Below are 13904 nucleotides of genomic sequence, written 5' to 3' on the forward strand. Positions count from 1 at the left end.
GGGGCCTGCTGCTGCGCTGGCCGCCAGTACAGATGGAGGGCAGGGCCGGGCAATGCCAGCTTGTCAGTCGGATTAAAACGACTCATTTATTCACTGAAGTATCGCGCAAAGCGACCTGGCCAAAGCGGGGAGCGGGAAAAGTGGCGGGTGAAACGGGGGGGCCGTCTTGGATGAGGGTCGCTCTTTTCATCCCACCCCCCACCCCCGCCGTTCTGCCTTTTGCCTGTTACTTATCTTACTCGGGCTGCCAGAAGCCATTACCGCAGTGTACGGAAGGCGGCCGGCGGGGCGGCGGTGACAGATTGCAGCTCGGCCGAGAAGGTGAGGGGTGGACGGCCATTGGCTCCGGTGGTCAGGAAGTCAGCCACGAGGGTGGAGGAGAGAGAGTGGATGACAAGACCTGGCCACGCGACCTTTCTGGTGTGGCGCGGGATACTTAAAGGAGCACGGGCCCTTCCTTTGGGCCGACGCGACGGGAAGGTGACGACGGACGTGTCCGTCCTGCCGTCCGCACGGAACCTCGGCGAAAAGACATAGAGGACGACTAATGACAAGTTTCGGACATCTATTAGACTCTTCAAAGTCATCGCAGAGTTCCGGGAAGGGGTTTCGGGCCCAAGTCCAAAATGAGAGGGCAGAATGCCTAATTGGTCAAAACTGGCCACAAAACCTTCTTGATGTTTATTACCGCACTGTAAAAAATAGCGTGTGGAATTTACTCAATTTGTCAAGCGGTTGCACCAAATATAATCATCTCGATGCAAATACGTTTTTTTTTTTAAAAGATGGATGCTAAAGCGGTTTGGATAATGGATGAATGTGTAGTCTATTTTAAAAAGTGCATCTGAATCCAGATGATTTTATTTAGTGTGACGAAGTGAAATGGACTGACTTCAACAAAAACTTTTTTCAGTGTACAGAAGAGCTAAAAAAAAATCGCCCCAATTGGTAGCACGGACTATCCACAACTGCGAGGTCATCAAGGAGAACGTTTTTTTTTTTATCAGGTCTAATGACTCCCGATAGCTGTAATTTACAGGTTTGCGGGAGGGGAAAAGTCGTCAAGATTCACACTTGCGCCGCTCAGCATCTGTCGCCATTACGGCGCGGCGCAAGCAGCCGGCAGGCCGCGCCAGAGCCAGCCATAAACAAGGAGCGGCGTGTGACAGATTAGCCGCGCGAGCTAAAGGACCTTCCGCTGACACATCATTCCTCTTGCTAAGCGAGTTTGTTTTGCGGCAGATGTCACCGATAAAAACCAGAAAGGCAGGAAAGGGGAGGGGAGACGGCGGCCGAGCAAGAGGTGGCTTTTGTTCCCCATCCAGAAAGGAAGACCGACGTTAGCGTCACGTCCAAACTAGCGGGTGCACATCGACTCCGATCAGCATCCACAACACGGCGGTGGCCCGAGGTCTGGTCCTGTCCTGTTCAATATCTAACGGGAGACTGCCCGGTGACTTGCCAAGCTTCGCAATCTTCTACTTGCGAGCGCCATATGGACGAGCGATCCCCGTTCCATTAGCAAGAGCCGGAGAGAGACGAGGGAGCGGGCCGGGGCCGGGGCCCTCCTGGCCTTCCCCTGGCACCGCCACGGGGCATGCCCTGCCCACCGCCAGCTGCCCACACTGGGTCAAAAAAGACACAACAGCCGCCGGCTACCTGAGTTTGCCAGCAACCTGAGATGCAATCCATCAAAGTCCGAGAGGAAATTTCAACAACAGCCAGAAAGTTCCGCTCTGCATCGGAATCTGACTGGACAACCGTCCAACCTGTTCATTCGGCGACTGACGCTGTAACTAGCTTCCATCTGGCCCGCCATTCTCAGCATGTTTATTCCTCCGCGGCGGCTTTTCCCCTCAAATCCTGACATGCCATCACCTTGACCTTTAACAGGTGACCGAGCATCCCCCGAGGGAAGCTAAACAAAAGGCCACCGCTGTGTTCCCCACCGATATCACTGATGTCATATCTTGTCGAGCGGAGGGATTTGCTTTTCTTCATCTCGGAAACGTGGCTGCTTAGAGTGGAGAAAAGGGAGGGAGGGGGGGGGGGGGGGGGGGGCAAGGGTCGGCTGTTCTCGGACGCTGCTACCCGTCGGCGTGATCGCGTCTCCGCTAACATCTCGAATGAAGCTCGCCGATATGCTCTAAATGCATTTCATTAGCATGATGCTATGGCTAATTCTGTGGTTGCCCTCCCGGGACGTGTCTGTGAGAGACTGAGCGATTCAAACATGTATGATGAAGCGTGCATCAAAACGTCCCTGCAGGCTTCCACGCGAGATACATGTAAGACACTCGAGGCAGCCGGCAGCAGATGTTGATGAAGAAGCTTTTTTTTTTTCGGTAATCACCAACACGGCGGATGGGATTGACCTGGGATGACCTCATCTGTATCCACAAATCCACATTACACCGTCGGTCATGACTCGAGTGCTCCGACGTTAGCCGACCAAATGTTGTTGTTTTTTTTTTTTTAAATCAAAGGCCGCTCTTCTCCGGCCCGTTGGAAAAGGCGAGGATAAAGTTTTGTGACAGCATATGATGAATGTTTAATCCAACATTCATACATGGCAACCTGGGATTGGGTCCCCAGTCAAAAGGCAGCGAAGACACACAGCAGGTGTGTGAAATATTTATCGGCGACACGCTTCATTAACAATGAAACATACCGCCGCCGTCGCCGCCTTTCATGTTTTCATTTCGATTATCGAAACAAAAGAGGCAGAAACGGGGCCCATTAAAACAAAGTGGGCGTGCTATCCTATATTTGTCTCGCACATTTGTAACCATTTGTTTTGTGACAAATAACTCCGCCGCCTGCCGAAAAATCCCGCCGTCATCTCGGGGTGTCGAGGGGGCCGTGACAAATGTCTGCCTGCGACTCGTCGGCCCCGCGTGCCGCCGCCGCCGCGCTTTCACCTCTGACCTATCCCGGGGAACATCTGCTAAAGTATTCTGACGAACGCTCGAGCCATGTTGTGATCAGAGTTGCTATTTGTATTAATTAACGCTGTCAAATGACAGCGGACGATTCGTCATCGGCTGTGACTGACAGCAGACGGCTAACGTGACAGATGTCGGGTCTTCCGGGCGTGGAGCGGGCGGGTTCTCTTTCCCCTCACAAAGTGACGGACGGCCATGTCGCTGAGGAGCGCCGGCGCTTGACTCCGCCTCTTTGAATGAACGTGTCATGTAGATGAGCAAATTTCCCGGTGGAGATCATTAAAGTTTCATCTAATCTCATTTCATTAGAGGAAGAATGTGCAAGTCCTTGACACGCTGTCCAAAGCGATATTGTTGGGCCGCATCAGAGTTCTGCTAAAATTATAAAGCAAACAAAATGTAGTCGTGTGACATTTCCAGACACGGATTTAAGGTCAACGCACCTTTTTTAAGAAAAGACAGGGGAGTCTATTATGCAACGATGAGAAGATCGTCTGATTCGATGAACAATCCAGTCCGTGCTAATTCTTGCACATTTCTACAACGTGATTGGCATTCAAGCAAAGTGCTGAGTTCAAAGGACAACATCTTCCGCATTTGATCAGCTGACAGCTGGCGGGTCAAAACTCCACAACCTCGCGCATAAAAACGTGTTTTACATTTTCACTTTAAAGTGCCGACACGTTTTTCCTGGCGGAGACACGTGAAGGCCTCGCCCAACGCGTTTTGGTTGACTACCGTTTACGGCTGCAAGATGAACACCGTGGCGGTTATTTGGGGATATTTATTTGACGCCTATGACAGCTGTGACATAAAATGAATTGTCTGCTTACAACCTTTCTCCTCGACAAAACCATCTGGGAAGGAACGGATAAAGCCATTTTCAATTGGCCTGTTTTGTTTGAAGCTCGCTTCTCTCCCAAGGTTAGCAACCAGGAGTTTATTTTTGAAATCTACGCAGGAATCAGGGTAGAGGGTATTTAAGATAACAAACAATCTTCTTTTCTGGTAGTTCCCATGACAGCTCAAACAAAATAAATGCAAATAGCAACGTATGCGCGATATTTAGGTTTAGGCTTAGTTTAGTCTCGTCGACTTGTCGTACAGCGGACTTTCGGCATGTTTCTGAATTTGCGGCATCCTTATTTACAAGAGCCTTTTGGTAATATATCGGCGGAATTTTCGCTCGTTCTCAATTTGATGAACATGTTTGCACAGTCTGTGTGTGCTTTTATAATCTTACTTTGAGCCGAGGATCTATGCCAATAGACTTTTTTTTTCCCCGCTATAATTTCAGTTGTCTTATTCGAGTTAGTCAGTGTTAGAGCCACATGAAGATTTCTTCTTAAATGGTGTTTGTGTGTGGAGCTTGCATATACTATTAAAGTCTGCACACAGCAGTTCAAATGTCAGGTTTTTCCTGATGTAAAACTAAAACATGACATTTTAACAGGCTAGATTTCTTTATATCCACTGAGCATACGTTTGCATTGTATTTACATTTCCAATCTAATTAATACAGCAAGTTTGCAACTGTACTGTACTTGGAAAGAAATCCCAAAAACCTTAAGTAGATCATTAATTTTCGTCTAATTTAAAGCAACACATAAAATAAATGTGGAGCTTCAAACGAATAAGCTACGCATATTAAAGATAGCGCAAATATACAGTATGAAATATTGGGGAAAAAAAACACTCCGGAACTGACGTAGTAGTGACGTCACATCCCAAAACAACAAATATGGCGGCCCCCGACGAGCAGTCCGATGTTGCGGACACTCGTCTCACCGTTGACCTCATTCAGATGGATCTCCAAACTGCCGATGATAGCGTCGCGTGTACGCGGGACGTGGCGGTAAAGCGGGATCCAGAAATCTCGCTCTTATCGCCGATGACCGGTACGCAGCCGCTCGTTTGGTCGCAGGATCATCGGCTAGCAGTGTGCACGGCCAGCTCGTTGGCGGTCATGGAGCTAGTTTGCGACATTCACAGCAGCAAACAGGAGCTGATATTCAACAGGACTTCGATTCCCGTCCCCAGTAACGCTTACGAAATACAGGTAATTATGCTTTAGTTTCCAATGCTTTAACTACGCTGACTAAAGTATATCGATCTTGGATTTCTCCTTGTCATTGTTTTGTCTGCGTTAACTATTTAGGTTGGACCCCCAAAAGAGCAGGTTGAAGCCATGAAGCACTTTAGAACACATCCTGACCTCCCCACCAAGCAAGAGTTCAATTTGGATCGCGTGATGAACCCCTCGGGAGTCGCATACAAAGGAATTAAATACGCTACTTGGTCGCCCCTGGGTTGCGATCCCAGCGGGCGCTGCTTGCTGGCGTGTCTCACCCTTGACCACAGACTCACCGTCCATCGCAGCCACAAGCATCTGGAATGGACCACGTCGGTCGATCTCAGCGCCAAGTACGGCGAGCTGCTACGAGAACGAGGCTACGCCGAAAAAGACGGTGAGCTGCCCGAGAAGAGCATTTTGGACTCTGAGGAGCTGCGGCGAAGGTACCAAATGCAGACGGCGGTGAGGATGAAGTGGTCCAGCGTTTACAAGCTCAAACAGATGCAGCCTGACAATTCCTGCCTCCATGCGGAGATGGTCCTCCTGGCCGTCCTGATGGAAAACGGCGACCTTGTTTTGTGGAAGTTTGCGCTGCCCTTCCAAAGCGGCGCCGACGTGGTTTTTTACCAAGCCGTCGATTCGGGTCTGAGCGGTCCCAGCGATCTGGCCTGGTGGGAGTACGAACACGCAGAGCAGCGTATGAGCGGCTTGATCGTGGGCAGCGAGCTGGGCCCCGTGAAGATCATGCCGGTCAACCTGACGGGGGTCAAAGGTTACTTCACCCTGCGACACCCCGTCGCCATCTGGAAGGAGCGCGACCGGATCGCGGCGGAGAACATCAATTGCGTCTCGTTGGTCCACCCGCACGACAAAAGCGGCTGCGGCATCATCGTGGCGTGCCGCGGTTGCTACATCTTCTGGTGTTTGCTGATGATTTCTCCGGCCGGACTTAACGTGCACACCTCGCACGTGGTGGGCCTCCACTCCCTCCCCGTGGTGTCGCTGGCCGTCGGCCAAGGCGGCACCGTCTACACGTGCTCCACCGACGGCTGGATCAAGAAGCTGACGCCCAAATTCACGGAGAAAACGTTGGCGTTCCAACAGGAAGCCCTGTCGTGCCCCGAAGGTTTGGCTAACCGGCGTCTGCACGGGATTGCGCTGAGCCGCAACGAAGCGTACGTGGCGCTGGTCAGCACGCGTGGCTTGGACGATTCCTTCCACTCCTTCCACACCAACTACCAGGTGCACTTTATGGCCTTAAAATCGCCGGAAACGGCGGCCGAGCTTCTTCTCCAATCCCCCACGCAGAACCTGCACAAGCAGGCTGACCTGCTGGATCTGGTCAGGTGGAACATCATAACAAACAAAAGCATTCCTCAGGCCTTGCAGGAGGAGCTTGAGCAGAAAATCCAAGACGTGGGCTCTCCCTATTTCTGGCGCCTGAAGCTCTTCTTGGTCCGTTTTCTCTACCGGTCAATTCAGATGCCGCTCACGGACCACCATTGGAAACCTTCCCGCGAGCTCATCGGCGTTCACGAGCAGGCCGAGGACAAAGAGGACAAAGATTCAAACGCGGTCGAGGAGGAGACTCCAGCGGAGCGGGTGCGGGCCAGTATCAATTTAGTGGAGAACCATCTTGTGAAGGAGAACATGAAGAAGTTGCTCGGGGAGGTCTACCTCAACACCCAGAAAACCGAGAAGACCTGCATTCCCACCAGCGGCCTAGCTGAGCACCTTTCGAAGGACCCCAACGACAAAAACGCAGAGGTGACGCCGTCTTCGGGATCGGATGGAAAAGATACCGATCTAATTATCCGTTGCTTCTTTAGATTCTGATCGGTCACATCAAGAAAAAGATGAACAAGCAGACGTTCCCGGAGTGCTGCAGCTTGTGTCAAGAAGCGCTGCCCTTCGACGACCACAAGCGAGCCGTGTGTCCAAACGGACACGTGTGGCTCAGGTAGGATCAAACAAGCCCCGCCCACAGCCAAAGCAAATGTTGTTCATTTGTCGTATTTGTGGCGAGCAGGTGCGTGTTGTCCTACCAGGCGTGCCAGGCTCTGAGCTTCAGACGCTGCCTTTTGCAGGACGGCGTCGCCGGAATGCCACAGCCTGACGGTTAGTAGTCTTCGAGACCCCGCAACTAACTAGTTTTTATATGGTATGGTTGATTTGTTTCCACTAGAGCCACAGTGGATCAAGAAGATCCTCCAGACGTCTTGCTCGCTCTGCGACTCGCCAATGATTTAGAGGCGAACGGCGGTTTGAGCAAATTCCAGCGACCGCCTCGGTTTTTACAACCGTCGAAATGTTTTCATCGCAGAGTTTTTATTTATGTTTTAAAATTGGAAATAAAAGTCTTTGAAGATATGTCGACGCTTGTATTTCTTCACCGGCTGAGCTCGTAAATGAAGCCGCGGAAGCTTTGAATTAGTATTTTAATGAGCTAAAAGCATGCAGACTCAAAGTTTATACTTTTTTTTTTTCTCAGTTCGCCCAAAAAAATAAAATAAAAAAATAATTCTCAGTGTTTGCATAAAAATACAAAGGCAAGTTTGAAATATGGTTATATCTGGAGCCTTTCATTATTCAGTAGAACTTGAGGACACCATAAATAAGTTGCCTCTTTTCTTTTTCCACATTTCTCTCGTATTTTCCGAAGCTTTATCGCAAGTAAGTGGAACTTACTCACCGCCAGACCTATTTTTGTAATTTGATACTTTTTTCTTTTTGGAGCGTAACAAATAATACTTTTTGAATAAAACATAGTCTTACGGGGGAGAAGAAGAAAAAAAAAAATCAAATCTCAGCCTACCTACTTTAATTGGCAGCGTAAAACAATTTCCAAGTAGTGTGGTGGGAGGGGGAGAGAGGGGGGGGGGGGGGGGGTTGCTCAGTCATTCTCTTAGATGAGGACTTCCGCTAATGTAAACGCAGAATAGAAGAAACGGCGAGGCAGATGAGATGAGCAAGAAGCGGGAAGAAAGTGAAAAGTGTGCTTAAAATGGTGCCGCTGCCGTCTCCCGCGGGATGGAGCGCCTCCTAATGAGATGCGGCAGTAATGAGGGACAGAACACCGTGCCAGATGTGATTCTAATTCCAATCAAGTAGGGGAGGGGCCGAGCGAGCGAGGGAGGGAGGGCGTGTGAGCGTATTGTTTAATGCAATTTAAGGCTTTTTTTTTTTTCCAAATTTGGAGGGAACGTCTGCGTACTCCAGTACTCGACTGGGCCCGTAACTTACAGATTGTTTGATTTATTAAAAAGTCATCGAGTTACTTTATCAATTTAAGCAATTACTTTGACAATGGGGTCAAGTTCTTTTAATTTTTTTTTTTATCTCAGACGTGACGATGTTTCTGTCGGCGGATTTGGGTTGATCGTGGTCGTATTCCCACAATAAAGTAATTACCTGCCTCCCCTCCCACCGTCTCCCCTCCCGAGGCTTCAAACAGAGGGTTTTTTTTTTTTGTTCTCTTTGCATACAATATTTATCCCCTTTATGGCTGACAGAACCTTTGTCACACCATTAATTCCATCTGATCGTCTTTTTGTTTCCACTTGATTCGGAACACGAGTATCGTCTCGAGAGTATCGGTTCGTTCGGTCGCCTGATGCGATCGCATTTACGTGGTTTGGGTTCCTGCTTCCTAAAAAAACGCCCGCCGTCTGGGCGCTTGCGCTACACATTTCAGACACGCACACATTTACACACAAAGTGTGTGTCGGTGTTAATGAAGTCAATATGCGAGGTGAACGGGCGAACATAACTGCTTGACTTTCCTGCTCTGCCATCCTCCAGGGAGGGAGGGAGGGGTGGGGGGGCGGCCAGTGACCCGAGACGGGCTGAAGGGCCGCGTGTGTGTCCCATCATTAGAGTCCCGATTTGTCCGTGGCTCGGAGAGCACCCAAGTGGAACTAATACTGAACAGCAGAAAGGACATGGAGAGGGAGGGCCGCTTTTTACTGCTACATTAATTAAGCTCACTCCTCAACATGCTCCCTGTCTCGCTTCTTGTTCTGCCGTAATTAAGTGCGAGGGAGGGGGGGGGGGGGGGGCAGGTTACGGCTGCCTTAACCTCGGTGACGTTTAAGAAACTCTCGCTACCTTTCCGCGAGAAGTGCGTTTTATAACGTGGTTAGCTTGATTGGATCCGTTGTTGACATTCAAATGAAAGATCTCCCCGAGTGACATACGAGAATACAAAAATGGTTTCCTAAAATGGGCATAATGGGTCCTCTCGCAGGAATAAATGCTTCACGGTTTATTCTGGAATTGGAAATCAAGATCTCGCCGCTGCTTTTTCTAGTGTTAAGTCTCGTTTCGTTACGATTCCTTTGATGTGCCTCCGAGAGGGGATTGATGGACAGTTACGTCTTCATTGCATATGGATGGTAAAAGTTGATGATTATTATTTTTTTTTGAGTAAATGTTTTTCAACCCAAAGATGAGAGAGACGTGAGAACAAAAAGCCCGTTTGCAAGTCGACCAGAAAGGCGCCTAAGCACATCTTAAGCGAAGCAGGTTTCTCAGCAGGCCTGCGAGACATCACATGACGTGCGCAAGGTGGAAACGGCGGATGACGGATGTCTGTCTCCATCAGCGCCGCGCCGTCGCCGTGACAGCTCTCGCCGGCGCTGACAAGTCGGGTTCCAGCCGAGACAGATTGCCTTCAGGTGGCTCGCTTTTCAAAAATCTCGCCGAAAACGTGCTGCGCTTAACTTTCCTTTTGAAGGCGGAAGGGCTCTCGGTGTCTGCTTTTTATTATTTGATTTTTTTTTTTTCCCCCTTCGATGCCACATTTGAGCAGAAAGTGGAGAGAGCGGGGGTGGAGGGGGGGGGGCTCATTTGAGAGTTTGCTTTAATATCTGCCTATCCGAGATCAGAGTCATATTCTCACACCTCATATTTCAAAACGTCTATCACAGGCCATGCAAAACTGCCTTAAAAGTGCATTATGCAATATAATGGTAGTTTTGAGTGACATTTACCTGCCAAGGAGTGGGAGGAGGGGGGGGGGGGTACCCACTGCCTTTTGCTAAAAGGATTTCATCAGGCAGGAGACCTCAGTTGTCGCTGTTGACTGAAATTAGAAAGGAACGTGCCTCTCTCGCGGATAAACGCATTTTAACAAGTTAAAGCTGCTCTTAAAAAAAAAACTATTATTTGGTGGTGACAGTTAGGGAGGAGAAATAATTTCAGAGGCCGGTTATGCAGAATATAAAATGAGTATTTTTTTTTTTTTTTTTTTTTGCCGGGCAAAGAAGAAAATAGCGGTAATGTGCAAAAAGCATTAGAATGCATATTTATGTTGCTTGTTATGAAATATTCATTAAGTTTGGTATAAAAAAAGAATCGGCAATTGGGGCCGGGGAGGGAAAAAATGTGTGTTTATTTGCGTGTTTGTGAAAAACGAGGGCGACGGGGGCAGCCGTCCCCTCTAGCGCGTGGGTGGGGGGGGGCGCCGACAAAATTCCCCGGCTTGAATATCCGACAAGCCTTGTTTTGTTTCCTTCCATCCTTTGGCTCATTTTCCTCTCCTCTCACCTCAAGACTATGTCGGCATTCCTCGCCTTTCCCCAAATTAAGAAATTAATGAGGGATAGGTTCTTTAGCAACTGCCCCGGCAATGTTTACCACTGATAAAATGATAATGCGGAGCCCTGCTGTATTATTTATAAGCCAATTAGGCGAAGTGTTACTTGATTTGATGGGGAGACGACACACAGTGTACATTTAACTAATGGAGAGCAAGAGAGTAAAGGGAAGGAGGGGCGGGAGGACAGCCGAGGCGGCCCGTTCGCCACGTTGCTCTAGGATTACGTGGCTAATTGCCCTGCTTTATCTGTCTGTCATGGATAGCCATGCATATTTTAGCGTTGCCAAACACTTTGATTGTTTGCACTCGTGTTGGGGCTGTAACAAGTAGAGCAGAGGCCAGAGTGGAGTGTAGTTAAAAATTGGCAGCAGGGGATAACAGGGGGGGGGGGGGGGGGATTGTCGGACGCACTGACAGGTGGCGGAAAAGTTTTGACAAAGAGCAAAGGTGCGCCGAGGTGAGGGGAAAAACAGACGAAGAATAAGCCGGGTGTGCTTGCAATTAGAAGGCAGAGACGATTAATTAGACGCTCTGTGGCCTCGGTTGCTAGGCGGGATTCGGAATTCTTATTTGCACCACATCGGGGCAAAATAAAGGAAGGAAAAAGTTTGGTTGACACAAAAATCAAATCTGTGACCATGATGCACATCCGAAGTCGAATTTGAAACGAGCCGAATTGTTTCGTAGTCATCCCGATGAGTGACGGACAAATCTTTGACGTTTGGTTCGCCGGAACATCTCCGACTGATGAGCTCTTTGAAAGCCGATCAGACACTCATGCTACCAAGAGGAAACTGGAGCAAAGGGATCCTTAATTATCTGATGAAGGGAAGCTTATCTGAATGGTTTCTTTTTCTCTGCCCTTTTTATCCTGCTGGATCGTGTGGCCGAACTTTACATAACAAAAGAGCAACCCGGCTGACCCGCTTCATCGGAAACGGCCGTCGGCGGGCGGTGAATTTAACCATGGTTTTTCTTAGCTAGCCAAGCTAACAATTGAAATTGGTGTTTCTTAAAATTTTTTTAAAAAGTCCTCCCTTTGTGCGGTGATTTATTTAAAAGGCGTGTAAGAGGAAAGGCTGGCTCAGTTTCCTCCTTTTAGGAATTAGGTAATCGTATCCGACGCTTCCATTAAAAGCGGGAGCCGTGTCAAGCACGTGGTCGACGCGCTGACTTATTCATCCCCGTTAAAGCCCGTGTAAGGCGATAGGCGTTAATTAATATAGCTGTCAGGTAAACGCTTGCCGCCGGAGCGGCGCCACCATCCATCAGTAACATCATCTCGGCCTTGTTTTGATGCCAGGCCTCGGACTCAATTAAGATAATGCCATGCAAACGAGGTCTCTCGCCATTAGCCTCGTCGAGAGGGGCCCTTAATCGACCGATGAGTAATGGGCGCCGGCGTGACTGAGGAGTCACAGGGTGGGGTTGGCCAGACAGTGAGTTGGACCCTCATGTTGACTCTTGGGGGGGGCGGGGGGGCTCAGACGTGTGACAGCAGCCAAGTCTGCACCCCCCCACACACACACTAAGCGGTTGGCGGTAAATTAACGGCAAATAGAAAAGCAACCATTCACTCATATTCATATTTATGGAGAATTCCGATCATTGGTAGGATACTAATTTTGCAAAGGTGCAAGAATTTAGCTTCACCTTACAATAAATTGGACCACATGTACAAAATCCTTCATTTACCTTAGTCCCAAGTGTTTGTTTGTGCCGTCACTGAGCCTGGATTGGCCGAAGATTCCAGGTTGATGAAATCTGTTGAGATGACATCATTAGCAAAACAATTCATCTGCTGAGTCAATTTCAGACATAACCAAAAAAAAAATCTATTGTATAGACCACCATTTTGGATTGAGGGATTTACATCAGCATCCATTATCATCATCACATTTTCACCCTAAAGTTAATTACACATCTAAAAAATATATAAAAAATAAAAAAAGAGCCAAATGACAGTTTTACAATTCACAACAATAGAAGAAACTGTGCAGTCACAGTCCCACACATTTTCTGTCACCCCCCCCCCCCTCGGATCCGAGACAAAAGCCCCAGCTCCAGAACCTTCCTGCCTGTTGTCTGCCCGCACCTCCAGCTCCATGACTCACACCTCGACACACACACACACACACACACACACCTCGCATGAGCTTTAATGATCCCTCCGACACGCATCATTCCGAAGCACAACACAAGTCGGCAGCAGCTCAGGGCCCCTTAAAGCTCATTGCCGAGATGTTTTGCTCACCGTGTGTGTGTGTGAGCTGGAGAGCGGGCGGCTCCTTGGGAATTTTAAGAGTCAAGCCCCTCTAAATCTTCTTGTTTCAACTTGAGAAAATCAATAGGATAAATATCCTGTTTGCCTCGCTTGTACTTAGCGCCACCTCCAGCTCGCTCTGCTAACCGGAGCGGAGAATCTCGTTCTGACCTCGGGCTATGTTTAAAATAATTCCAACTGGCTTTTTAAAGCGCTGAACGAGCGAGGATCTCAGGTGCGTGTCTATTTTTATTTTTTTCTCTCTCTCTTCTTTTTAAAGCGGCTGGTGTGATAGGTTCAGTTGCGCCACTGGCTAAATCTCAGCATCGACCCGCTCCTTGTGTGATTAGGCCGCCGAAGCCGAGCGCCAGCCAGACACAGATCGAAGACGGTACAATCTCAATATGGATGTGAGCTGTGTCTGCCACATCCTGCTGCTTTCATTGATTTTTTTTTTCCCTTGCCCTCAATTATATAATAGAATCGCTGTTCTGGATTTGAACTCACATCACAGTTTTGTGAGCACGGCTTTTAAGCCAAGAAGGCATTTTGATTCATATAAAATGGGGGCTTCATCAACTGTTTTGGCGGGCCCCTCTGGAGAGATGTTTTTTTGTTTTGTTTTAGCTTTTATTGTTCCAGGTGACAGACCCAAAAGACAAAGAAAAAAAAAAAAACTGCGTTTCTGCAAGTGTGCAACCTAAGATGGCAAAATAATTAATCATTCTGGACACAGTTGACTCTTCTAATTGGAAGTTCGCCATAGAAAGCTTTTTTATTTTTATTTTTATTTTATTTTTTTCTTACTGATATTGCATCAATGGCGCGTGACTACTGGAAACATAGATGCATAAAACATTTTGACCATCACTGGAGCATGGAGAAGAAATGGTTGCTAAGGAGTTGGTAGAAAGGGGCGTGTGCGCCATTATGGGTAGGAGCACAGCCAAGTTGCCATCCGTCTAAACCGCGTTACACCACCTGCGCCACAACTTAGACCCGCTTTTATTTGTCAGCTGTGCA

The 13904-nt window shown here is 48.5% G+C and overlaps 1 protein-coding gene and 1 long non-coding RNA gene across 2 annotated transcripts in view; one reads left to right on the forward strand and one right to left on the reverse strand.

Moving 5' to 3' along the window:
- Positions 1-13904, reverse strand: part of LOC147048346 (uncharacterized) — a 52936-nt gene that overhangs the window by 20542 nt on the left and 18490 nt on the right. The window contains exon 4 of the long non-coding RNA XR_015067764.1: positions 12314-12382. This is a non-coding gene — a long non-coding RNA (uncharacterized LOC147048346). The remainder of the gene's footprint in view (positions 1-12313; positions 12383-13904) is intronic.
- gtf3c4 (general transcription factor IIIC, polypeptide 4) lies at positions 4643-7396 on the forward strand. Its single transcript, XM_085926328.1, has 5 exons — positions 4643-5004; positions 5104-6786; positions 6849-6979; positions 7049-7137; positions 7205-7396. The coding sequence occupies exons 1-5, from the start codon at positions 4687-4689 to the stop codon at positions 7267-7269; spliced, it is 2286 nt and encodes a 761-aa protein (XP_085782454.1). The 5' UTR covers positions 4643-4686; the 3' UTR covers positions 7270-7396.

Source organism: Syngnathus leptorhynchus, chromosome 12, assembly GCF_054491065.1.
Source record: "Syngnathus leptorhynchus isolate UIUO chromosome 12, UIUO_Slep, whole genome shotgun sequence".
Lineage (NCBI taxonomy): Eukaryota > Metazoa > Chordata > Actinopteri > Syngnathiformes > Syngnathidae > Syngnathus > Syngnathus leptorhynchus.

Coding starts and splice junctions, on each gene's coding strand:
- gtf3c4 (XM_085926328.1), top strand. CDS start 4,687: ATGGCGGCCCCCGACGAGCAGTCCGATGTTGCGGACACTCGTCTCACC. Junction 5,005..5,103: donor GTAACGCTTACGAAATACAG/GTAATTATGCTT, acceptor TTAACTATTTAG/GTTGGACCCCCAAAAGAGCA. Junction 6,980..7,048: donor AACGGACACGTGTGGCTCAG/GTAGGATCAAAC, acceptor TGTGGCGAGCAG/GTGCGTGTTGTCCTACCAGG.